The sequence below is a fragment of the Chlorocebus sabaeus genome, chromosome 19 (genome assembly GCF_047675955.1).
Source record: "Chlorocebus sabaeus isolate Y175 chromosome 19, mChlSab1.0.hap1, whole genome shotgun sequence".
In the NCBI taxonomy this organism is placed as follows: Eukaryota; Metazoa; Chordata; class Mammalia; order Primates; family Cercopithecidae; genus Chlorocebus; species Chlorocebus sabaeus.
The window spans coordinates 13,099,202-13,123,227 of record NC_132922.1 but is presented as its reverse complement, the minus strand read 5'-3'; the positions used below and the strand labels follow the sequence as shown (position 1 = coordinate 13,123,227).

The following is a 24,026-nucleotide window of genomic DNA, read 5'->3' as shown; positions in this document are numbered from 1 at the left end:
ATGACAGGCAGGAGTCAGGTTGTGATGGTTCCTGTCTGCCTAGAACAGGAATGTAGCACTGATCTGTCAGCATTGGTGATGTGTGGAAGAACTTTGAGCAGGGAAGTGGTCTGGTCACTGTGTTGAGGGTATTGCGGGGAGTCACAGCGGCCAGAAAAGCCTGGAGGAGGCTAGTGCTGTTAGGTGCTCAGGGCACTGGGCCAGGACCCTGGTGGTAGGTGAGGTCTCCTGCATGTTCATTCATTCTCCCAAGGACTGACTGCCTGAGTGAGGTGCAAGGGTAGGGTAGGAAAACTCAGCCCGGGGTGCTAGAAGGCCAGTTTCTTTTTTTTTTTTTTTTTGAGACGGAGTCTCGCTCTGTCGCCCAGGCTGGAGTGCAGTGGCGCAATCTCGGCTCACTGCAAGCTCCGCCTCCCGGGTTCACGCCATTCTCCTGCCTCAGCCTCCCGAGGAGCTGGGACTACAGGCGCCCGCCACTGCGCCCGGCTAATTTTTTCTGTTTTTAGTAGAGACGGGGTTTCACCATGGTCTCGATCTCCTAACCTTGTGATCCGCCCGCCTCGGCCTCCCAAAGTGCTGGGATTACAGGCGTGAGCCACCGCGCCCGGCCAAGAAGGCCAGTTTCTAGAGTTAGATGGACTTACCCTTGGCCTCATTCCTCATGGTGGAGAGACTCCTGGCAGCAAATGCTGGGAAAGAACTTCAGCTCCCTGGGCCTCCATTTCTTTATCTGCAAAATGGGAATAGTAATTATAAAAGCAGTAACTTTTTTTTTTTTGAGATGGAGTCTCACTCTGTCTCCCAAGGTGGAGTGCAGTGGCATAATCTCTGCCCGCTGCAACCTCCACCTCCTGGGTTCAAGCGATTCTCCTGCCTCAACCTCTCACATAGCTACATTACAGGCACCTGACACCACGTCCGGCTAATTTTTGTATTTTTAGTAAAGACGGGGTTTCACCATGTTGGCCAGGCTGCTCTTGAACTCCTGATCTCAAGTGATCCACCCACCTCAGCCTCCCAAAGTGTTGGGATTACAGGCATGAACCACCCCGCCCGGCAAGAGCAATAATTTTTGAACCCCAAATCGAGAGGGCAGAATAACTGAAATGGCAATTATTCCAAGCTTCCCTGCCTAACGATAGCTAATGAGGGATAAAGAGGTTGTCCTAGGTGCCATACTTGAATTAACACTTAATCCTTCCAGCAACCTCATGAGGTAACAGCATTACCCCATTTTACAGAAAGTGAAATTGAGCACCGAGAGGTACCTGCTTAAGATAACAGTAGGTTGTAATCCCCGTGCCACACGAGCTTCCCAGTGCATTGAGCAACGAATTCCACCACGGTCCCTCCCCACCTGCAGGAAAAGAGCATCTAACAAACGGCCCAGGGTTCTGGGAACCTGAGCAACGGGTGCACGCCCACACCTGAAAAACCCAAAACCAAAAAAGGCCCATTTGTGAGGAGTGGGTATTGGGAAAGACCCTGCCATCCAAGAACTCACTTTGTGTCCAGCTTACTTGCTAGGAATTCCGCCTCTTCCTGTGCGACCTCGGGCAAATCGGCTCACCCCTCTGAGCCTCCGTTTTCTCATTAGCAAAATGAGACCTCCCTCCCAAGTCTGTGGTGAGGACGAAAATCGACTCTTGGCGAGTGGGACCCGCTGAGTCGTTAGTACAGGGTGCTTTGCCCCGAGCCCCGCCAAATCTAGGCGCCGAGCTCTAGCGGACCCATCGCTCCGAGGCCGGGGCGGGAAGCGCAGCCTGGGCGAGGCGTGCCACGCCCGGCCGCCCGCATCCTCCACCCCCGCGCCATGGCCGGACGGAGTCACCTGCACGCTGGGCCCTTCCTTCCTCCCAGCGCGCCCGCGGCCCGGGCCCGCCCGCCCTCCGGCCGCCACCGCCCTCCCCTCCCTGCGGCCCCATCCGCCCGCCCCGCGGTCCCGCCGCCCTAGCGCGCCCGTCCCGTCGCGGCAGGTCCCGCCCCCGGCCCGGCCCGCGCTCCCATTGGCCCGCCGCGGCCCCCGCCGCTGTTTGTCTCGGCTTCCCCGCCACCCATTGGACCGCTCGGGTCCTCCCAGGAAGTTTGAAAAAAAAAAAAAAAAAAAAGTTTTATGGGCGGATGGAAGGGGCCGGGACCGCGCCGGGGAAGGGAAGGGCCGGAGGCGCGGCGGCGGGCGGCCGAGAGGGGCGGCGGCGGCGGGGTCCCCGCGCCGCGGAGCCCGGCCCGAGAGCCGCGTCCACCTTCCTGCCTCCTGCTCCCGCCGCCCTGGGGCGCCGCCATGACGGTGAGTGCCCCCGTCAGCCGCCCGCGCCCCAGGCCGGGAGGAGGGCGACGACCCCAGGTAGAGCCCAGCCTCTCCCCTCCGGGGCAGCCCCCTCCTCTTTTCCCGGAGGCTAGAGGAGGGCTGGGCCGGAAGATGGGGCCACCTCTGATGCGCCGGTCCGCCAGACCGGCCTCACCCTTCCCGTAGGCTCCTCCTCGCCTTCCCTCGCCCACTCGCCCCCAGAAGCCCAGGCGACCCCGAGGGGACGGAACGACCCGTCCCGGGCGCCCCCTCCTCACAGTTGCGGCACCAGTAAAGGGTGGATTCAGGGCGACCCTTTCCCACCTCCCCTCCAGCCCCCTAGGCAAAGACCCGAACCCCAAGGCGGCCAGGGGCCCCAGGGAGGAGCGGAGGTGGGCCTGAGCTCGGGAGGGGCGCTCCTGGGCGCGGATGGGTCGCGCTGACCCGGGCCTTGGCAGGCCGGCCCCCTGTGTGGCCGCTGGCCGGAGCTCGGGTGGGCTAGAAGGGTCCGGACCGCTCCACCCACAGCCCGGGAGCCAGTCCCGGGACCTCTGAAGCGGCGGGGTACCACGTCCTCCCGGGCTTGCTCTTTGCAGCGGTCCTGGGCCTTGGGACAAGCCTGCTAGTCTGGGTAGGGGGCACGATGGCAGGGGTTTGCCTTTGTCATGGGGGTGAGCTGTACTCAAGCCCCATCAATTACCTGTGCCATAGTTAGCATATTGAGTCTCACAGCTGGGTTCACTGGACTCCCCACTTCACAGCCGGATAAACTGAGGCTTGGGGAGGGGCGCTGGTGAGTTGCCCGAGGTCACCCCAAGTATAAGGGAAGGAGTAGCTCCTTTCCCGGTCCTTCTGGCCCACTGACCGTGCTGTTCGGGAAGGGAGGGTGGGGCTGCTTTTGGTTTCTGGCTAATGCTTCAGGGAGCCTCTGACAGCCCAGTGGCCCTCCTGGGGGAGGATGAGCAGGGTGTGTGTGCGCACGGGCGCCAGTAGTCCTCTTTCAGGGGAGTGGAGACCCTTTGGAGGAGTGGGCTGGGCTGCTGGGGGGCGTGGCACGCCTAGCCCCTGCCCTGTGAGTGTGATAGCCAGACCGCCTTGCCTGGACTTCCTCGCCCTCCTCCTGGACATCCTGCCACCTCCCTGCTGGCCCTTCCTGTCGTCAGCAGCCTCCCCTTCCCTGTCAGGAGCAGAAGGGATGTGGGGGGAGGAGCTGAGTCAGTGTCCTGGGGCCAGGAGGAGAGTGGTTGCTGTGCCCAAGTGCCCACCACCTGCCTGCCTGGCCCTTAGCCGTGTGCTTTCACGTTACCAGATTTGAGCCTTGAAGGTTGGTAGTAACATCTTCATCAAACAGATGAGGAAACCAAGGTGTGGTGAGGTGAAGTGTCATGCCCCAGGTAGCTTAGTGAGTCCCAGGCTGAGCCAGAATTTGTGTCCAGGTCCGTTCCAGCTTTCTTTCACAGTTGCCTGTCCTGGGGGCAGCACGTTCTGAGCAAGGGTAAGGCTGTCAGAAGCAGTGTGTGGGGTGCTTGGAGGACGGACAGCACATCCCTGTCGGTGGCAGGAGCCTTCCCGAGGGAGGTGTCCTCCTGTGATTATAAGGTTTCGTCAGGTGGAGATGGACTAGCGGGGAGACAGCAGTGTGGACAGAAGCGGGTGGTTGTGTTTGAGAAGTAGCAAGAGCTTAGGATCGCCCTGGGCAGTCTCTGTCTCAGGTGGAAGAGAGGGTGGGAGGAGGGCCTCACTGCTAGGGCTTGGTCAGGGGCAATAGGGAGCCATGAAAGGTTTTAGAGCAGAGAGGAGGCTATGATCACCATTAATAGTGTTCAATGAGTTCATCCTGGCTGCCGTGCAGACCTCAGCCTGCTCTCAGCTGGTGCTCCTCCTGTATCCGCCTCACACCCTCCTCCCCTCGCCCCGGTGCCCTGAGTCAGGGATTCATACAGGGCAAGTGGCACAGGTGTGTGACCATGTGAGGCTCCAGGGCTTCAGGGAGCCGGGATCCTCTTCCACTCCTTTTGCCTTTGCCTGGGTGCAGCTTTACTCCTGGAGCAGCCTTCCCCCTTGCCTGCTGGGCATCAAATTAGATTTGGTCCCTTGTTTACTGTTTCCTGCAGTCCACCAGGGCAGGGGCCACAGCTCTTGGTCACAGCTAATTTCCTGGCCTAGAACAGTGCCTGATGCTTTTAAAAAAAAAAAAAAAATTCTGCAGACACACCCTGAGCCCCATCTGTGCTGGGTCCTGGCAGGTAAACAGTGTGTGGCCCTGACTGAGTTGCATCTAGTCTAGCCTGTGAAGGATAAGTAAAGTGCCTCAAAATAGTCACGGATGCAACAGAGGCCTCTGAGAGGGGCTGTGGGAGGGCAGACAGGGGCCACTGGTGGTACGGTGAGTGGCATGGACTGTGAAGGGACCTCAGAGGTGGCCATTAAACTGAGTCTTAAGGTCTGAGTAGGGGCTTGCCTGGTCATCAGAGGAGGAGGAAGTCTAGTATTTCAGGCCAAGGACACGGCACGTGTGAAGGGCCCACAGTCCTGGTGTGTTGTGATCAGCAAGGACTATGCAGTGGTATAAACACAGGCCCCTCAGCAAGGGGAGGCTAGGCTGGAAGAGTGTGATGAGGCTTCCCTGCCGTCCTGAGGCAGCTGGACTTTGTTTTAAAGCCACTTGGAGACCAGGTGTGGTGGCTCATGTGTGCCTGTAATCCCAGCATTTTGGAAGGCCGAGGAGGGGGGATGGATCACTTGAGGTCAGGAGTTCGAGACCAGCCTGACCAGCATGGTGAAAACCCGTCTCTACTAAAAATACAGAAATTCGCTGGGCATGGTGGCGGGCGCTTGTAATCTCAGGTATTTGGGAGGCTGAGGCAGGAGAAATGCTTGAATCCAGGAGGTGGAGGTTTCAGTAAGCCGAGATGGTGCCATTGCACTCCAGTCTGGGCAGCAGAGACTCTGTCTCAAAATAAATAAATAAAGCCACCTGGAGCCATCCCTGGAACTGTTAAGCAAGCCTGGGATACCAAGCCTTTTTGAGTGACTCTCACCAGCCCGTGGGTGCGTAGAGGGGCTGTGTCCCTGGCTAGGTAGGAGGTGGGGCTGTGAGAACCTGTCAGTGCTTCCGAAAGGCAGAAGGAGAAACTGAGCTTCTAGCAGGTGAAGAAGAGGTAGCTGGGACTGAAGAGCCCTGTACAAAGGGGCATCATGTGAGATTTAGATGATCGGACCTTTTGAACCTGGGGACAGGTTTCCCTGCCAGTTTAAAAACACATTGGTTGACGGGACACATTGGCTCACACCTGTAATCCCAGCATTTTTGGAGGCCGGGGTGGGCGGATCACTTGAGCCCAGGAGTTTGAGACCAACCTGGGAAACATAGGGAGACCCCATCTCTACAAAAAAAAACAAAAACAAAAACAAATAATTACAATTAGCTGAGCATGGTGGAGTGCCTGTGTCGTCCCAGCTACTTGGAAGCTGAGGTGGAAGGATCGCTTGAGTCGGGGAGGTTGAGTCAGCAGTGAGCTGTGATCACACCGCCACACTCCAGTCTGGGCAGCAGAGCAGGGCCCTGTCTCAACAAAACTCAAATTGGTGACCTTCTATCCCCAAGGTCACTGTGTCATGGCGTGCCTGACATGGTATGTGGTGTGTCTGTACTGGGCTCTGGAGGATCACCAGGCTTCTCCTTGTACAGACACGTTCAGTCCTGTCGGAAGCTGCGGGAGGGGAGGACTGCCTCATCATTTGCCACATCAGGCAGCCAGGACTCAGAGAGGGGGATGTGACTTAGGAAGGTCACAGCGACTCCACTTCCCAGGCAGCCCTAGAGGTTTCAGCCTGACAGCCTGTCATTGCTGCCCTGATCTCCCAGCCCTGGCCCAGGGACTTTCGCCTGGGGCTGCCCAGTGGTACCAGCTCTGTGGGCCCAGGAAGCCTAGCTCCTCCGGGCGAGGTGGGGGTTGGGGAGATGGCCTAAAAAGCACAGAAATTTAGACCAGGGGGTAGATATTTCCTCAGCAAGTTTTTCCTGAGCCTTGCTGTGGTCAAGCCCCTGCAAGGCCCTGGGGCCACAGGAGGTCCGAGACTGAGGGGAAGTGGAGCCAGGTGTGGTCACCAATCTTCGTTCTTAGCTTAGGATCGCCCTGGGCAGCCTCTGTCTCAGGTGGAAGATGGGGTGGGCAGAATACAGAGCAGCGGGACAAATGCAGCCCCAGGGGTTCTCAGCTCTGAGCAGAGCCTCTGTCTCTCCCTTACACAGGTATGCAGGGCGGGGCTGGGATGCCAACCTGCTGGGTCCCCCGACTGTAGCTGTGGGGGATTCTGGATCCTCAGCTGCCCCAAGCCCCCCTTGGTCCACTTCCTGTACCTGAGAAGGGGCTCCATGGGAGGAGGGTGGGTCGGGAGAGGTGGCCAGGCAAGGTGGCTCTGGTTTCCAGCTGCCACTGTCACCGCCCACCCCACTGAGCCATGCCACCCTCTCTCTGCACGCAACCAGACACCTTGGCCCGGTGAGGCCTCGATGTAGGGGCTGATAGGTAGGCTCAGAGCCATGGCAACAGGTGGCCACCTCCTCCCTGCCGGTGTCAGGAGCGGAGGCTGCAGAGGGACCGGGACTTAGATGAGAGAGGTCTCCCCAGCAGGAAGGCAGGGTCTGCTGGTTGGCATCCACTAGATAAGCATGGTCAGAAAAATGCCAGGATGAGCAACTTCTTTATCTAGGCCTGGGTTAGGGTGCCTGACACAGGTCCCCATGGGACATGCTGCAGCTGGCAGCCCCCAGACCCCGGGGCTGTGCCCCTCTGGGCAACACCCGGAAGGTAGGGCTTGCCAGGACTGATCTTTCCCAAAGAGATCTAGGTGGGGACCAGAGGGTTTCTGACCCCAGCCTGCGACTGGCTTCACCTCCCATAGTCTCCTGGAGCCAAGGAAAGGGCAGGACTGGCGGGCCCATGGAAGGGTCTGTGGGGTACCTGGTCCTCATCAGAGGGAGGAACTGGACAGTTCGCACAGTGCTGCTGGTCTGGACTGCCCTCTGAGCTCTCAGGGGGTCTCTATACAGGCAGAGTCCTCCCAGCCCCTCTCTCCCACTCTTGGGTGAGGGGTCAGCTGGAGAGAGGCCCCTGGGACATCTGGGTGTGTGTGCCAGCCACCCAGCCCAACTTCTCAGCTCTCCGAGTGCCACTATCAGGAAAGGGGGCAGGGCTGCCTCAGTGGCTGGGAGGCCTGCTTGGACTTGGGGGGTTACCTAGGCCTTTAGCCCTCTTGGCTGGCTTCCCAGGAGCTTGGTCCCACAGGACTTGGGGACAGGGTGGGTGCAGCACACCCCCCTCACCAGCCCCTGTTGGCTTCCTGCTGGGCCCTACTCACCTCCCTCCTCATCTCCCCACAGCCCGATCTGCTCAACTTCAAGAAGGGATGGATGTCAATCTTGGATGAGCCTGGAGAGGTAAGAGGACGAGGGGGGAGGGGGAGAGACTGGCTTGTGCCGCTGCTGGTCCCCTGAGCAGCCCAGGAGTGGGGGTGGGGCTGGGTGGGGCTGGGAGGGGCAGAGGCTGCCTATCAGGCTTCTGCCTCCTGGGGCAGTCTGCAGTGTGTAAAAGGGATCACAGCAAGGGGCCGTCTAGCCCCTCACACCCAGTGTCCCATCCCTTGATTTCATCAAGGGTCTCTTGGCCCTCCCACCTCAGTAGGAGCCTGGCTGGGAGTCAAGGGTCTTGGGTGGAAGGTCTCATAGAAGCCGTCTGGCCCGAGACACAGATTCACAAAGCCTGGCCTGAGGAGGTGGGGCTCGGCACAGGCGCTGGGGTTTCACCCACCTGAAACCACACTGGTTGAGTCAAAGCCTCCTCTAGGCCTCAGTGGCCACATCTGTGACATGGGCATAATGAATAATGGCGATTCTTTCCTGAATGGATAACAAGGTCACAGAGATCAAGCACGTACAGGTGCCACACAGCTCCTGGCACTTACTGTGGGCTCAGCTAAAGACCCTTCCCTGTAGGCCGGGCGCGGTGGCTCAAGCCTGTAATCCCAGCACTTTGGGAGGCCGAGACGGGCGGATCACGAGGTCAGGAGATTGAGACCATCCTGGCGAACACAGTGAAACCCCATCTCTACTAAAAAAATACAAAAAACTAGCCGGGCGAGTTGGCGGGCGCCTGTAGTCCCAGCTACTCGGGAGGCTGAGGCAGGAGAATGGCGTAAACCCGGGAGGCGGAGCTTGCAGTGAGCTGAGATCCGGCCTCTGCACTCCAGCCTGGGCGATAGAGCGAGACTCCGTCTCAAAAAAAGAAAAAAAAAAAAAGACCCTTCCCTTCCTCTGGCATATGTGTCCTTGGAACCAGCAAAGACAGTGGCCGTTTCCCCAGCTCTGTTCTTTTGGCTGCCAGGCTGGCTCCCTGCCCACATTGCCTGGGCGGGAGCGTCTCCCCACCCCTGCCCTGCATGCGCCTGCCGCTCCGGTCTGCGTGCAGCCTGCATACCGGAGAGGGCTCCGAGCCAGAGGGGATTTCATTGTGTTTCCGGCCCACATGTTTTATTCCCCCCAGCCCACAGCCTTCCCTACCCGCTGCCTGCCCGCCGTCCCTGGCGGCTGCTCTCTAGGCTCACACAAAGCCCGGCACCCCGCCAGTGACCCCTTCCTGGCCTCCCCACCCAGGGTCCCCGGAGGGCAGAGGGATTACAGGCCCCACCCAGAGCTGGCCATTACTCATCCTCTATCACAGGGTTCTGGAATGTCCGAACTGGAAGGGCCCTGGGAGTTCAGCCAGCCCAACCCCTTGGTGCACAGACAGGAGACGGGCCCATGAGGGTGTTGGTCTCTTCCAGGCCTAGGAGCACCTGGGACAGACCCAGGCTCAGAACTCAGCGCACCTGAGGTCCATGGAGCTCCACCCAGCTTCCATCTCAGACAGTCATAGGCTAGGCCTGGAAGAGCTAAAGAAACCACTTGGCATAGAACTCCTGTCCTACTTTACAGAGAGGCAATTGAGGTCTGCAGCAGCAACTCCGTTTACTTAGTGAGAGCAAAATGCTTCTAAGAGGCCTGGCCTCCCAGAACAAACCCAACAACCTGATGTCCATCCCTATGCCAACGGCATGACAGCCATACACACAAGAGAGGGTTAGGCACTGCTCACCTCACCAGAAGGTGTAGGGACTTCTTTTTTTTTTATTTTTATTTTTTTGAGGCAGAGTTTCACTCTTGTTGCCCAGGTTGGAGTGCAATAGTGCAATCTCGTCTCACTGTGGCCTCCACCTCCCAGGTTCAAGCGATTATCCTGCCTCAGCCTCCCGAGTAGCTGGGATTACAGGCATGTGCCACCAGGCCCATCTAATTTTTTTTTGTATTTTTAGTAGAGACAGGGTTTCTCCATGTTGGTCAGGCTGGTCTCAAATTCCCGACCTCAGATGATCCACCCTCCTCAGCCTCCCAAAGTGCTGGGATTGTAGGCGCGAGCCACCACGCCCGGCTTCGGGGACTTCTTAGTAGCCCTACTTTACAGTTCAGAAGACTGAAGCTCAGAAAAGTGGAGACACTTGCCTAAAGGCACACAGCGAAAAAGGGAACTCTTGGGTACAAAACTCTTTTTCTCAGGGAGGCAATGTGGAAAGAAGCAGAAAATATCATCCTTCCTTGTATGCCCCTTGAAAACTTACCATCTTCTTGAGGAGAGAAAACTAAGTACTTGAAACAACCAACAGCACAGACAGGGCTTGGTGATGTGAGGGAACTCCGGGAGGGCTGGGGACCGGGTGACATGCGCTGACCTGGCAGTGGGCGGGCCGCAACTGGCATTCCAGTGGAGTGACCAGAAGCCTAGAGGTGGGCTGGGCTTGGCATAATATCGGGCTGTTCTGGCACCCCCACCCCTTTCCTACGTGTCCTGCCAATCTAACCCCAGCTGGAGCAGAGACAGGCACTGCAGGAAGGCACCCAATCACAAATCCTAAACATACAGGTTAGTGCACTCTCACCCGCTGCGGATGTGGGTAGCCAGCCTACAGATCAAGAAGCAGACCATGTGGCCGGGCGCGGTGGCTCACGCCTGTAATCCCAACACTTTGGGAGGCCAAGGCAGGTGCATCACCTGAGGCCAGGAGTTCGAGACCAGCCTGGCTGACATGGTGAAACCCCGTCTCTACTAAAAATACAAAAAGCCGGGCATGACAGCAGGCGTCTGTAATCCTAGCTACTCAGGAGGCTGAGACAGGAGAATCACTTAAACCCAGGAGGTGGAGGTTGTAGTGAGTGGAGTTTGCACCGTTGCACTCCAGCCTGGGCAACAAGAGCAAAACTCCTCCGTCTCAAAAAAAAAAAAAAAAAAAAAAAAAGCAGCAGATCGTGCCTGGCACTCACTCCTACCTGGGGCTCCGTCCAGTCCTACTTCCCGGGGGACCTTTGTCCCTGACCATGGTGGTGATCTGGGGGAATATGGAAAAAGACGTGACATCCTGGCCCCACCGAGTCCCTGACTTGCTTACACAGATCATCACCACTCCCTGTCTGCACTGGGTCCAGGGTGCCTGAGGAGCCTTGGCGGTCTTAAAAGGGGCTCCAGGAAGGAACAGGGGGGTGTGGTTACGGAGGGGAAGCCAACCCATTTCACAGATGCTACCCCTGAGGCTCAGAGAGGAAATGGAGGGGCCAGGTCTCAAATCGGCATTTTCTGCTTCCTCACCCTTCCTGTGTGCAGAATAGTGAGTTTGGCAGCCACGCAGGACACCTGTACAATCGCACACACTGGCTCTTTCATTCCATCCTCCTTACAGCCTCCCTCCCCTTCGCTCACCACCACCTCTACTTCCCAGTGGAAGAAACATTGGTTTGTGCTGACAGATTCAAGTCTCAAATATTACAGAGACTCCACTGCTGAGGAGGTGAGGCCATGGGTGTACTGATGAACCCCGAGAAGGGCCTGGGGTGGCCTGGCTGGGGTCACTGGGGTGGGTCACACCAGGGCCCACACGGACCATAGTGGGCCCTCATGCTCCAGGCAGACGAGCTGGATGGTGAGATCGACCTGCGTTCTTGCACGGATGTCACTGAGTACGCGGTGCAGCGCAACTATGGCTTCCAGATCCACGTGAGGCTGCGTGCAGCTTGGGGCTGGTGGTGGGCAGCGTGGCTGGAGGCCCCTGAGGGAGGTTTTGGTATTGAACATGGCTCACCATGGAGACTGGATCCCTATCACTCATTTACCCAGAGGCTCTGTCCTCAAAGCCAAACAGAGCTGTGATGCCAACACTTAGCGTATCTAGGGGAGACGCTGGAGCCGGCAGGGCTCTTCCCAGGCCAATGGAAGGGAGGTTTTGTACCCCGTGCCCACCCCAGACTCAAGACCTTAGATGCCCCTTTGGAAGGAAGGGCCGCCCTCCCGGGGTCCATAGTGGGGAGGGAGTCATGCGGCTGGCCATGTGGCAACCTACCTGTGTGGTGGCCTTACAGACCAAGGATGCTGTCTATACCTTGTCGGCCATGACCTCAGGCATCCGGCGGAACTGGATCGAGGCTCTGAGAAAGACCGTGCGTCCAACTTCAGCCCCAGATGTCACCAAGTACGTACTAAGCTGGACTGGGGCCTTGGGGGAGGCACTTTCCGTTGCATCCCTGAGTGGGTTTCTAGGCACTCACCTGAGGACTGTACATTCTGGGCCCTCGTTTCTCTGTCAACAACATGGGAAGAGAGCAGTGAGCATTCTCAGTATCATCCAGAAGTATGCTGAGGGTTTGAGGTTTGATCTGCCTCCTCAAATGTGATGGGGCCTCTTCTGTTTGGTGGAGATGCCTGTGAGTCAAAAGCCCCTGCCAGGTGGCTGTTCTGTCTCTGTGCCGTGGGGGCCGTGTCTAAGCCTGTGTTGGGAAGGGGTGGTTAGGTAGTTCGGCCTTGGAGCCCACGCCTCCCAGGATGAGGAGCTCACTCCCTCTGGAGGTTGCCACGGGCACTGGGGCAGGAGGGCTGAGTTACCCAGTGGCAGAGTCCCCCACTGTATATACCCCAGATGCCCATGGGATGCTGGGACTTGGAGCTGCTGGGCAGTGGGAACACAGTATGGTATTAAAGGGGGCTGGGCTGGGTGTGGTGGCTCACACCTGTAATCCCAGCGCTTTGGGAGGCTGAGACGGGAGGATCACTTGAACTCAGGAGTTCAAGACCAGCCTGGGCAATATAGTGAGACCTCGTCGCTACAAAAAATTTAAAAATTAGCCAGCCGTGGTGGGAGGATCATCTGAACCTGGAGGCCGAGTCCCCCAGCCTGGCCACACCGTGGCTATTCAGCCTTAGGCCAGAGGCTTTCCCGTCTAGGTTTCAGAGTCCCCATCTGTCATGTTAGTGTGTCATGTCTGCACATGTGCGAGGATGTGCCCAGAGCACTTTGTGTACTCTGAAGTGCAGTGAGTTGGACTGTTACTTAGTGTATAGGCCCAGCTGCTTTAAGAAAGAAACCCCGGGCACAGATGCTTAATTGAGACAGATGTTTATGTGTCCCTTCAGAACAGCCCCGAGGGAGGTATGCAGTCCTGGCCTGGTGGGGCTCGCTCTGCCCTTTCAGGGGAGCCACATGCCGCACCCACTTGGCAGCCTATCAGTCACGTGGCTACAGGTAGCTCTGGGAACACTGCGAGTGTAGTTTTTGGCAGGGTGACCACGTACCCAGCTATGACTGTGGATAAAGAGAACTGCCATAGTTGTTCAGAGTCGCCACAACTTGTGTTCTCTGCACCCCGAGGTCCCTGCCTTCACCCCATCAGCAGTGACTGTGGGCATCCCCCTTGCCACTGTGAGCCTTGGGAACCCGGGACATCGTGTCCTACACCAACTCCTTGATCACCATTTGCAAAAAGCCCTCTGCCTGCTTTCCACATTCGCCTACCCGGTCCTCACATCCATCCTGTGAGAGGCACTGCTGTCCCACATTACAGATGAGGTCACTGCAGCTCAAAGAGGGCAAAGAGACCAGCGTGGTGGCTCACGTGAGCCTGTAATCCCAGAGCTTTGGGAGGCTGAGGTGGGAGGATCACGTGAGCCCAGGAGTTCAAGATCAACCTGGGCAGTATACTGAGACCCCATCTCTATCAAAAATTTAACAAATTAGCTGGGCATGGTGGTGCCTTTCTATAGTCCCAGCTACTTCAGAGGCCAGGGCAGGAGGATCACTTGAACTAAGGAATTTAAGGCTGCAGTGAACTATGATCACACCACTCTACTTCAGCCTGGGCAGCAGAGTGAGACCCTGTTCCTTGAGAAACAGAAACAAGAGGGGTCGAGGGAAGCCAGGCATCCTGGTGGGTCCCTGGGCTGTGGAGTGGTGGAGCTGGGAAGTTCCCGGGCTCTGTTAACCAGGAAGCTTAGGTCAGGCTGCTTCCTTCCCTGGGGTCTGTCTCCAGCCCCTGGCACAGGGCCGGACACACAGGTGTCGCTCCGAAAGTGCTCATTGCGGGACTCAGGAGTGAGGACCCACCTGACGTGGCTCTGCTGGTGCCCTAGGCTCTCGGACTGTAATAAGGAGAACGCGCTGCACAACTACGGCACCCAGAAGGGCCCCCTGAAGGCAGGGGAGCAGCGGGCGGGCGTTGAGGTCGTCAGCCGGGGTGGCCCTCGGAAGGCAGATGGGCAGCGGCAGGCCTTGGACTACGTGGAGCTCTCCCCGCTGACCCAGGCCCCCCCGCAGCGGGCCCGCACCCCGGCCCGCACTCCTGACCGCCTGGCCAAGCAGGAGGAGCTGGAGCGGGACCTGGCCCAGCGCTCCGAGGAGCGACGCAAGTGGTTTGAGGCCACAGACAGCAGGACCCCAGAGGTGCCCGCTGGTGAGGGGCTGCGCCGGGGCCTGGGTGCCCCCCTGACTGAGGACCAGCAAAACCGGCTCAGTGAGGAGATCGAGAAGAAGTGGCAGGAGCTGGAGAAGCTGCCCCTGCGGGAGAATAAGCGGGTGCCCCTCACTGCCCTGCTCAACCAAAGCCGCGGAGAGCGCCGAGGGCCCTCAAGTGACAGCCATGAGGCACTGGAGAAGGAGGTAGGCACCACGCTGGTTCTCTAGGAGGCCCCTTGCCCCCACATCCCTCCAGTCCCTGCATTCACACCCTGGTATTTGTCTTGCACTCCTACAGTGATGGGGAGCTCACCCCTAATCTGTGAGTGTGTACCCCACACTCCTGCGAACTAGAATCTTCTTCCTTAGACCTTAGTAATTTGGTTTTTTTTTTTCCCTGTTCTGCCCTTAGCTGCCATAGAGAAGGGAAGTGGGAAGAGAAGTGAGAGACCTGCCAGGCACTGTGGCTCACACCTGTAATCCTAACACTTTGGGAGGCCAAGGTGGGAGGGTCACTTGAAGCCAAGAGTTTGAGACCAGTCTGTGCAATATGGCGAATCCTCATGTCTACAAAAAAATACAAAATTTGGCTGGGCATGCTGGTGCATACCTGTAGTCCCAGCTACTTGGGAGGCTGAGGTGGGAGGATGGCTGGAGCCTGGGAGGCAGAGGGTACACTGAGCCGATATCAAGCCATGGCACTCTAGCATGGGCAATAGAGCCAGACTGTCTCAAAAAAAAAAAAAAAAAAAAAAAAAAAGAAGGGAGAAGCCGTTTATTGTGTGTCTGCTGCACATGACCTCCCTGCCTGCACTGACTCATGGAATCCTCATAGTGGCCTCTACCGCTAGGGTAGACCTCAGCAGTTTTACTGACGGGAAAACTGAGGCTCCAAGATGTTTCCTTTGTCACCTACATGATGTGTAAACATCTGTGACCATAGTTTCCTGTTCCTCACCCTGTCTAGTCTTCTCTGGGCCAAGGTTCTCCCAGGTCATTGACCTGGCCATCCAGGAAACAGCCCAGCATGTCCCCTGGCCACATCTCACTCCAGGGCTGCTTGCTCTTCTCAAACCCTGAGCCATTCCTACGCCTTCCAGGGATGCTGGGCTTGTATCCGTGTGGAGCTGGAAGCCTGTGGCTCCTCACTGCCTTCCACCAGCCCTGCCCCAGCTTCCAGGCCCCACTGACCACCCTCCTCTCTCATAGGTTCAGGCTCTTCGGGCCCAGCTGGAGGCGTGGCGTCTCCAAGGGGAGGCTCCTCAGAGTGCACCGAGATCCCAGGAGGACGGCCACATCCCCCCGGGCTACATCTCACAGGTAAGGCCAGGGGCTGTTTTTCAGGGGGAGGGGCAGGTTTCTGGTTGCTGTGTTATCAGGAAACAGCTGAGATTTTGGGAGCCCTTCCTGTGTGTGCTGGAACCCAGGTGTGGGGCATTTGACATGTGTCATCTCATTTACTCTTCCCACAGCTGGTGGGCGTGATCACTGTGCCCATTTTACAGACAAGGCCACTGAGCTCTGAGAGGTTATGTGACTTGCCTGAGGTCACCCTGCCTGCAGGTGTCAAAGGTGGGATTTGAGCGAGGGTCCGGCTGACTGCAGAGCCTGTGTGTGAGTCCCCGTGTGACACTCTGCACTTGGACCCTTGCCCCGGGGAAGTTCGGGGCCAGTGGCCCCGAGAGTCACTCCCTGAACACAGGGAAATCTTACTGACGCCCAGCAGGCCAGGCCCCACTCAAGGAGGTCTGCGGGACAGGAGAGCCTCCAGTGGCCCTCAGAGAACGCACTGTCTGCCTAGGACAGTGGTTCTCAGTGGGGTCCATTTTGTCCCCCTTGGGGACATTAGGCTGTGTCTGGGAACACTTTTGGTTGTCACAACTAGGGCAAACTAACTCTCTAGAAAAAAACGTGTGTGTGTACACATAGATGAGTTTATTGTACATTTTACCAATAAAAACAATGCTTAGTACACAATTTACAAATAAAAAATATATAATTTTATTGTGAATTTCACATAGCAAATGGATTTTTCTCAGAATGCTTTCAGTGATTTTTCCATACTCTTGTATCCACAACTAATTAACAAACGGGGGTTCTTTTAACATGTACACTGGTTGACACTTTTGTTTATGGTAATGAGTAAGATGAGAAGACATTTGTCGAAACATTACTGTTCCAGGTTGTGAGTGACTTCTTTGCTAAATCGGATAGTAGTTTTTTACTGAGAATATTTGAGAATTTTCTATTAAGAATATTTTTGCAATTTTGTGTTCTATTTACAATGTAATGGTTATAGATATGACACACTTTTAAGTTTAATCTGCATTATTAACATTTTCTTATCACTTGATTAAGTCTAGACAGTCAACAAAACAATAAATCAAGCCCTGATGTGTAATGTTTACCAATTCTGCAGTGTAAATACTCCCACTGTGGCCAATGCTGCATTTCCAGCACAAAGTCCCTGGACACAGAGTTGGGAAGAGATGTCACACTATCCAATAGGATTTCCACCATGCAGATACAGTAGATGTGATTGACTCCAAGAGCATGCATAATAAAACACAGTGAAATAATTAGGAAGTAATAAATTTGAGCATCTATTACCTTGTCTTTAATGTAGTTAATTTAATTATAAGTATATAAATTTAATTTTTAATGGCTGTGCTTAACAACTACATCACATAATTCCTAAAAATTTGACAATCAGCTGTCTGTAGTTATCACACCTATCACACCATTATCTAAAGTAGAAAAGAAGGGGCCAGGCACAGTGGCTCATGCCTGTAATCCCAGCACTTTGGGGAGGCCGAAGTGGGCGGATCACGAGGTCAGGAGAACGAGACCAACCTGGCCAACATGGTGAAACCCTGTCTCTAATAAAATACAAAAAATTAGCCGGGTGTGGTGGTGCGCACCTCTAGTCCCAGCTACTTGGGAAGCTGAGGCAGGGGAATCATTGGAACCCAGGAGGCCCAGGTTGCAGTGAGCCAAGATCGTGCCATGGCACTCCAGCCTGGCAACAGAAAAGAAGGCTGAGATCCAGGCCCTAGGCAGGAGGAGGCTTCTAGAAGTTTCCAAGGGGAGGTCACGTCGTGAGGGGGCTCTCAGGAAGGCATTGGCTGGGGCATGAGAAGGAAGGCTGGTTGGTGTCTGTTGTGGAGGCCTTCAGTGCTGAGCTAAGAGTTAGAAGCTCTGGCCTGGCATGGTGACTAACACCTGTATCTCAGCACTTTGGGAGGTGAGATAGGTGGATCACTCGAGGTCGAGTGTTCGAGACCAGCTTGGCCAGCATAGTGAAGCCCTGTCTCTACTAAAAAAAAAGTACAGGCCGGGCATGGTGGCTCAAGCCTGTAATCCCAGCACTTTGGGAGGCCGAGATGGGCGGATCACAAGGTCAGGAAATCGAGACCATCCTGGCTAACCCGGTGAAACCCCGTCTCTACTAAAAAATACAAAAAACTAGTCGGGCGAGGTGGCGGGTGCCTGTAATCCCAGCTACTCGGGAGGCTGAGGCAGGAGAATGGCGTAAACCCGGGAGGCGGAGCTTGCAGTGAGCTGAGATATGGCCACTTTGTGAGTTTGGGCGACAAAGCAAGACTCCGTCTCAAAAAAAAAAAAAAAAAAGTACAAAAGTTATCAGGGCACAGTGGTGGGCCCCTGTAATCCCCACTCTCCAGAGGCAGGAGAATCGCTTGAACCTGGGAGGCAGAGGTTGCAGTGAGCTGAGATCCTGCCACTGCACTCCAGCCTGGGCGACAGTGAGACTCTATCTAAAAACAACAACAAAAAGAACAAATCAAACAAAAAGCAGCTCATTCCACAGACTTTCAGAGGTTTGGGGTCAGACAGTGACATCAGGAAAGTGATGTCAGAGTGGAGGGGGTTGGGAGAGGGCCAGGTGTAAGGTGTTAGGAAATGGCTGAAGGAGGGTGAATGTCAAGGGTATGGAGGAAGGAGAATTGAGGACTGGATGGCCGGTGCTACAGAAGGCAAAGGGGCCTCTGGGGGCCCTGAGGCTGGGGCTGCTGCTACAGGGAAGCCTGGAGACCATCCTGGGGCCAAGTAGTGGATGGAGGTTCCACTGATAGAGGAGTAGGCAGGGGAGTTGGGGTGGGACACAGAGGGCGCGCCTGGGGGCTTACCTTGTCCTAGGGAGGGGCAGGGAGGAGCCAGTGTTGTGCCCTGTAGTCCCCCACCCTGAGGCAGACAGGGGAGTTGGGGGCCCAACACCACAGCTGAAGCAGGTGGGAGGACCTCCGAGGCCCCCAGCCAGGGGGCTTCTGCCTGCGCTCTGCTCTAAGAAGCTCCAGGAGCTGCTTTCTGGGTGGGAGGGGCTGGGACCTATTCGTACCCACCTATAGTCAGAGCGGCTTCATCTTCCTCCATTTTATTTATTTTAATTGTTGTAGAGATGAGGTCTCTCGCTGGCACCCAGGCTGCAGTGCAGTGGCACAGAGGCTCTCTGCAGCTTTGAACTCTAGGGCTCAAGCAATCTTCCCACCTCAGCCCACAGGCTACACTACCATGCCTGGCTAATTAAAAAAAATTTTTGTAGACACAAGGACTCACTATGTTGCCTGGGCTGGTCTTGAACTCCTGGGCTCAAGTGCTTCTCCCATTTTGGCCTCCCGAAGTGCTGGGGGTACAGATGTGACCACTGCACTGGCCCGTCTTTGTCCGTTTTACTCATAGAGCCAGCTTCAGATTTCCTTTGGATAAAGGCTCTGCCACTACTATGAAGTTTAAAAGGCACTGCTTTGGCTTCTCAGCTTACAGGTGGCAAAACTGACGCCCACAGAAGGGTGTGACCTTTGAGCTATAGGCAAACCTGTGTCTGGGGTCCAGGCGTTCTGGTTCCCAGGTGCCCCATTGGGCGCATCAAAGTCTGTCAGTGTTTCGTCCCGTTAGGTGGGGTGGGCAGGGGGAGCAGGTGGGAGGGGAGAAGGGAATAACTGGGAAACAGAACTGAAGACCAGGCAGGTGGAGGAGTGACCCCAGATGTGGAGGGCGGCAGAGAAGAGGTGCTGAGTCATCTGTGTCACCCTCAGGCATGGGAGGAGGCGGCTGGAAACTTGGTGGACCTGGAGGAGTGACAGCTGGGAGGGATTCCCCAGCTGGTATCTCAGGCTGAGTGGGTGCCCTGCCTTCAGGGGCTGGGGGCTTGCTGCTGCAGGACAGCTGTTGAGTGGTCTGGGGCTTCACCCACTGGATGTCTGGTAAAGAGAACCCTATTGCAGTGGGGGACATGAGGCATTTCTTTATCTTCTCTGATGTCCATGTCAGAGGTGGCAGTCAGGATCAGGACACCTTGGGCCACTCAGGAAGGTAGGTGAGAGAGCAGCCCCTGGCCGCCTAGGAGCCCCTCTTTGTCAGCTGAGTCCCACCTCCTGATGTCAGCTCCTGCACCCCTGAGCTGCCGGGTCTGCCTGCCTGGTCTGGCCCTTTGCAGAAGAGCAGTGCCCACCCCCACATTGCTGGGCTTCACAGTGGTGGGTGCTGGCATACCGACTCCCTCTGTGTACAGGGTTCCCGTGCCCAGGGAGCCTCGGGGGCTGGTCCTGCGAGGCCTCCTTTACAGACGCCAAGACTGAAACTCAGAGGGGGCAAGGGGTTTGTTCAGGTTTACTCCAAGGCGCAGCCAGGATGAAGACCCCCCTCTGAGGTTGAAAGCTGTGTTCTGTTGTCCTTAGCCAGGAGACACATAGAGGGCAGGAACAGAAGCCAGGGGACAGCCACCCCTGTCCCCACATAAAGCTCTTGGCCCTCGCTCTTCTATCAAATCATCCCCTGCAGCTGGGCGCGGTGGCTCAAGCCTGTAATCCCAGCACTTTGGGAGGCCGAGATGGGCAGATCACGAGGTCAGGAGATCGAGACCATCCTGGCTAACACGGTGAAACCCTGTCTCTACTAAAAAACACAAAAAACTAGCTGGGCATGGTGGTGGGCGCCTGTAGTCCCAGCTACTCAGGAGGCTGAGGCAGGAGAATGGCGTAAATCCGGGAGGCGGAGCTTGCAGTGAGCTGAGATCCAGCCCCTGCATTCCAGCCTGGGCGACAGAGCGAGACTCCTCTCAAATAAATAAATAAATAAATAAATAAGTAAATAATTATCCCCTGCAGCACAGGTGTGGCTGCCGGTGAGGCGGGGAGGTGGCCTGTGGGGGGGGGAGACACAGTCCCTCATCTGGCCCTCTGTGCCTCAGTTTCTTCCCTGGCTCTTCTTCCCCTTCCCTTTTTAATGACCTTAAACATTTTTTTAATTATCAAAAAAAAAGGTTTACATTTTCAAAAATAATTTAAACAAACTGAAAGGGTGGAAATCAACACCCCCACACTCCTTCCGCTGCCAGCTGCCACCCCGGGGTCCCGTTGGTGGCTGCTGCTGCCTGCCTATCAGTTTCTGGTGGCAGCTGTAACCTGTCACCACAGCTGCCTAAATAATGCACACGTATTACCTCACGCTTCTGTAGGCAAGAAATCTAATGCGGGTCTTGCTGTGCTGCAGCCGAGGCATGGGCAGCCGAGGCAGGCACCCGTTGTATCCTTTGCCTTCTGTGGCTTCTGGTGGCCACCCGCATCCCTTGGCTCTCAGCCCCTTCCTTCATCTTCAAAGCCTGCAGAGGGGACGTTGAGTCCTTCTCCCGCCACATCACTCTGACCATCCCTTCCTGGTCACACCTCCCTTGAACTCTTCACTTCTGCTCCCTTCGTCCACTTTTAAGGACCCTTGTGATTACACTGGGCTTGAGAGATAATCTGGGATAATCTCCCGATTTAAAGGTCAGCTGATTAGCAACTTAATTCCCTCTGCAGCCTGAATTCCTCTTTGCCACGTAACATGATGTAGTCACAGATCCTGGGAGTAGAATGTGGAAGACTTTGGGGGGCTATCATTCTACCCCCCACAATATCCTCCCTACCTTTTCTGTGTTTTCACGTCCATTCACTGGGATGGACAGGTCTGCACCTTTGTTCCCGTGAGTGGGATCATACCATGTGTAGTGTCAGAAGTCAACTTTCACCACCTCATTTTGGGATCTTTTTCCACAGCATCCACACAAAAACTCTGTCTAGCGGCTGCCTGTGGCCCATTGTCAAGCTCGATCCCATCATTTATTCAAGAGTTCCCCTGATAGGGACTTAGATTGTTTCTAGTTTTCATCTGTTACCATCCTTGCCGTAGGGAATACCCTTGTTCCAAAAGTCTCTGTACACATACAACTTTCTGTGGGATCATTCCTAGGAGTGGACCTGCTAGGTCAACCAGTGGGGTCGCAGAATGTAATGATGCCACGGGACCACCCCTGCCCCCCCTGTGACACCGTCATAGCAGATACTCCCAGCAGTGGGTATTATTAGTCTTTGAGATACTTGCCCATCTTGTCTACTAAGCCTTATTTTGTATTGCATCATCAGTTTCAGCTCATTTACTGAGCACCTGGCCTAGACCCTAGGGACTGTACCAGGCAGATGTTCTCAGTCTTCAGGGAACTTATAGTTTCAGGGAACTTATGGTTTGGCAGAAGTAGAACCTTCTGAGGCAGAGGAGAGGCTTCCCAGAGACAGAGCTAGGAGAGACATTTAAACTGGGCTGCAGGTCAGTAAATTACCCAGGGAGGTAAAGTTGCCAAAAAAACATTCCAGACTGGGCGCAGTGGCTCACACCTGTAATCCCAGCACTTTGGGAGGCCGAGGTCGGCAGATCACAAGGTCAGGAGTCCAAGACCATCCTGGCTAACACAGTGACACCCCATCTCTACTAAAAATATAAAAATTAGCCGTGTGTGGTGGTGGGCACCTGTAGTCCCAGCTACTTGGGAGGCTGAGGCAGGAGAATCGCTTGAACCTGGGAGGCGAAGGTTGCAGTGAGCTGAGATCACTCCACTGCACTCCTGCCTGGGTGACAGAGCAAGACTCTGTCTCAAAAAAAAAACAAAAAACATTCCAGGCAGTGGGAATAGCATGAGCTAAAGCTCAGAGGTGTGAACGTGCTGCAACCATAACTATAAGATTGCTTGGCAGAGAAGGACCAGGGATGAGACCGTAAAGGTCAGCCATGGAAACAGAGACTTGACTCTAAGATGGGGAGTCCCTGGAGGGCTTAAGGTGCGGTTTGTGAATGAGGAGCCGTGGGGTGGGGGTGGGAGCAGGAGCAGGTGCAGACTGGAGGTGCCAGGACCCAGGAAGAGGTGGTGTACCTGCCCCTGAACCTTCTCCTCTGAAGGCTGGGGAAGGGCTGCTGTCCAGAGGAATGGGGCAGCCAGTGATACCCTGGCCTCCGGCCCACAGGAGGCATGTGAACGCAGCCTGGCAGAGATGGAGTCCTCACACCAGCAGGTGATGGAGGAGCTGCAGCGGCACCATGAGCGGGAGCTGCAGCGGCTGCAGCAGGAGAAGGAGTGGCTCCTGGCCGAGGAGACGGCAGCCACGGCCTCAGGTATGGACCCTGGGTGGGGCACAGTGGGCTGGGCCCTGAGCCTCTGTGCTGAGGCTCCTCCTAGGCAAACTGGGGAGGACTTTATCAAATAAGATGTAGGGATCTCAGTGCCACATTTGGGGTAAAGGGTCAGCAGGGGTTGGAATCCCCAAGAACTGGCCTGTAGCCCTACTCAAAAAGGGAAACTGAGCCAGTAAAAGACACCCTCCCCATCCCCAACACCACCACTACCATGGGTGGTGACTCCTCCTGCTCAGGGGCCTGCAGCCACCATAGAGTGCCTAAAGCCACACGCTACCTACATGCAGCGGTGAGAGGCTGATCAGCTGCATCCCCTGTCCTCACAGGAGTGCCTGCTCCCTGGGCACATGGGCTAGACCCTGGGGAGAGCAGGGGAAAGTGTGAGCATTGTCCATGCCAGCTGTGTACCAGGCACTGGGCCCCCACGTGTTTCCCAAGGGAGCATCTTTCATCCTGGACAATTCCCTCCCCTCCTGCCACCACACACCTGCTGTGTGCCTGGCACATTCCTAGGCATCACTAGGGGTTTGTAGAACAATAGAAATGCTGGCAATGTCACATGATCTGAAGCTCACAACCTGCCAGTGCTGTGCCAAGTGCTCATGCACTTGAACCCAGCCCTGGGGCCAGTGTACTCTGCGTTTTAGGAAGACCGTCTTTGCAGCCGCATGTGTTAGAGACCCCTTTCTCCTCAGCAGTCTGGACTTCGCCCTGTAATCTGGCACTAAGGTTTCTGCTGTGAAATAGATAAAAATCACACTTAAGTGTAGTAATAAAGACCATGAATAGCCTCATGTCCATTCAGGGTGGGGATTGTCACCAAAAGAGTTACCAGAGGCCGGGTGCAGTGGTTCATGCCTGTAATCCCAGCACTTTGGGAGGCCAAGGCAGGCGGATCACCTGAGGTCAGGAGTTCGAGACTAGCCTGGCCAACATGGTGAAACCCCACCTCTAATAAAAATACAAAAATTAGCCGGGCATGATGGTGGGCTGCTGCAATCCCAGCTACTCAGGAGGCTAAGGCAGGAGAATTTGTTGAACCCAGGAGACAGAGGCTGCAGTGAGCTGAGATTACACCACTGCATTCCAGCCTGGGTGGCAGAGTGAGACTCCATTAAAAAAAAAAAAAAAAAAAAAAAGGCTGGGTACTGTGGCTCATGCCTGTAATCCCAGCACTTTGAGAGGCTGAGATGGGTGGATCATAAGGTCAGGAGTTCAAGACCAGCCTGGCCAAGATGGTGAAACCCTGTCTCTACTAAGAATACAAAAATTAGCCATGCACAGTGGCAGGCGCCTGTAATCACAGCTACTCAGGAGGCTGAGGCAGGAGAGTCACTTGAAAGCGGGCAGCAGAGGTTGCAGTGAACCAAGATTACACCACTGCACTCCAGCCTAGGTGACAGAGTGAGACTCCGTCTCAAAAAAAAAAAAAAAAAAGGAGAAACTTTCAATGTTCAGAAGTTCGGGA

At 55.7% G+C, this 24,026-nt stretch overlaps 1 protein-coding gene and 1 pseudogene across 7 annotated transcripts in view; one reads left to right on the top strand and one right to left on the bottom strand.

Annotated features, from left to right (window-relative positions):
- Positions 1 to 1,876, bottom strand: part of LOC103223290 (guanine nucleotide-binding protein G(I)/G(S)/G(O) subunit gamma-10 pseudogene) — a 45,228-nt pseudogene extending 43,352 nt beyond the window's left edge.
- Positions 1 to 24,026, top strand: part of TRIOBP (TRIO and F-actin binding protein) — a 78,513-nt gene that overhangs the window by 48,005 nt on the left and 6,482 nt on the right. For 4 of the 7 annotated variants that reach the window (XM_073006727.1, XM_073006731.1, XM_073006726.1 and 1 more), the window contains 7 exons: positions 7,674 to 7,730; positions 11,057 to 11,164; positions 11,281 to 11,370; positions 11,733 to 11,842; positions 13,774 to 14,299; positions 15,305 to 15,415; positions 22,390 to 22,537. In XM_073006727.1, the coding sequence (XP_072862828.1) occupies positions 7,674 to 7,730; positions 11,057 to 11,164; positions 11,281 to 11,370; positions 11,733 to 11,842; positions 13,774 to 14,299; positions 15,305 to 15,415; positions 22,390 to 22,537 (1,150 nt within the window). Of the gene's footprint in view, positions 1 to 2,109; positions 2,288 to 7,673; positions 7,731 to 11,056; positions 11,165 to 11,280; positions 11,371 to 11,732; positions 11,843 to 13,773; positions 14,300 to 15,304; positions 15,416 to 15,567; positions 16,700 to 22,389; positions 22,538 to 24,026 lie in introns of those variants that run through there. The other 3 variants (XM_007975715.3, XM_038007466.2, XM_073006729.1) reach the window with 3 other exon arrangements.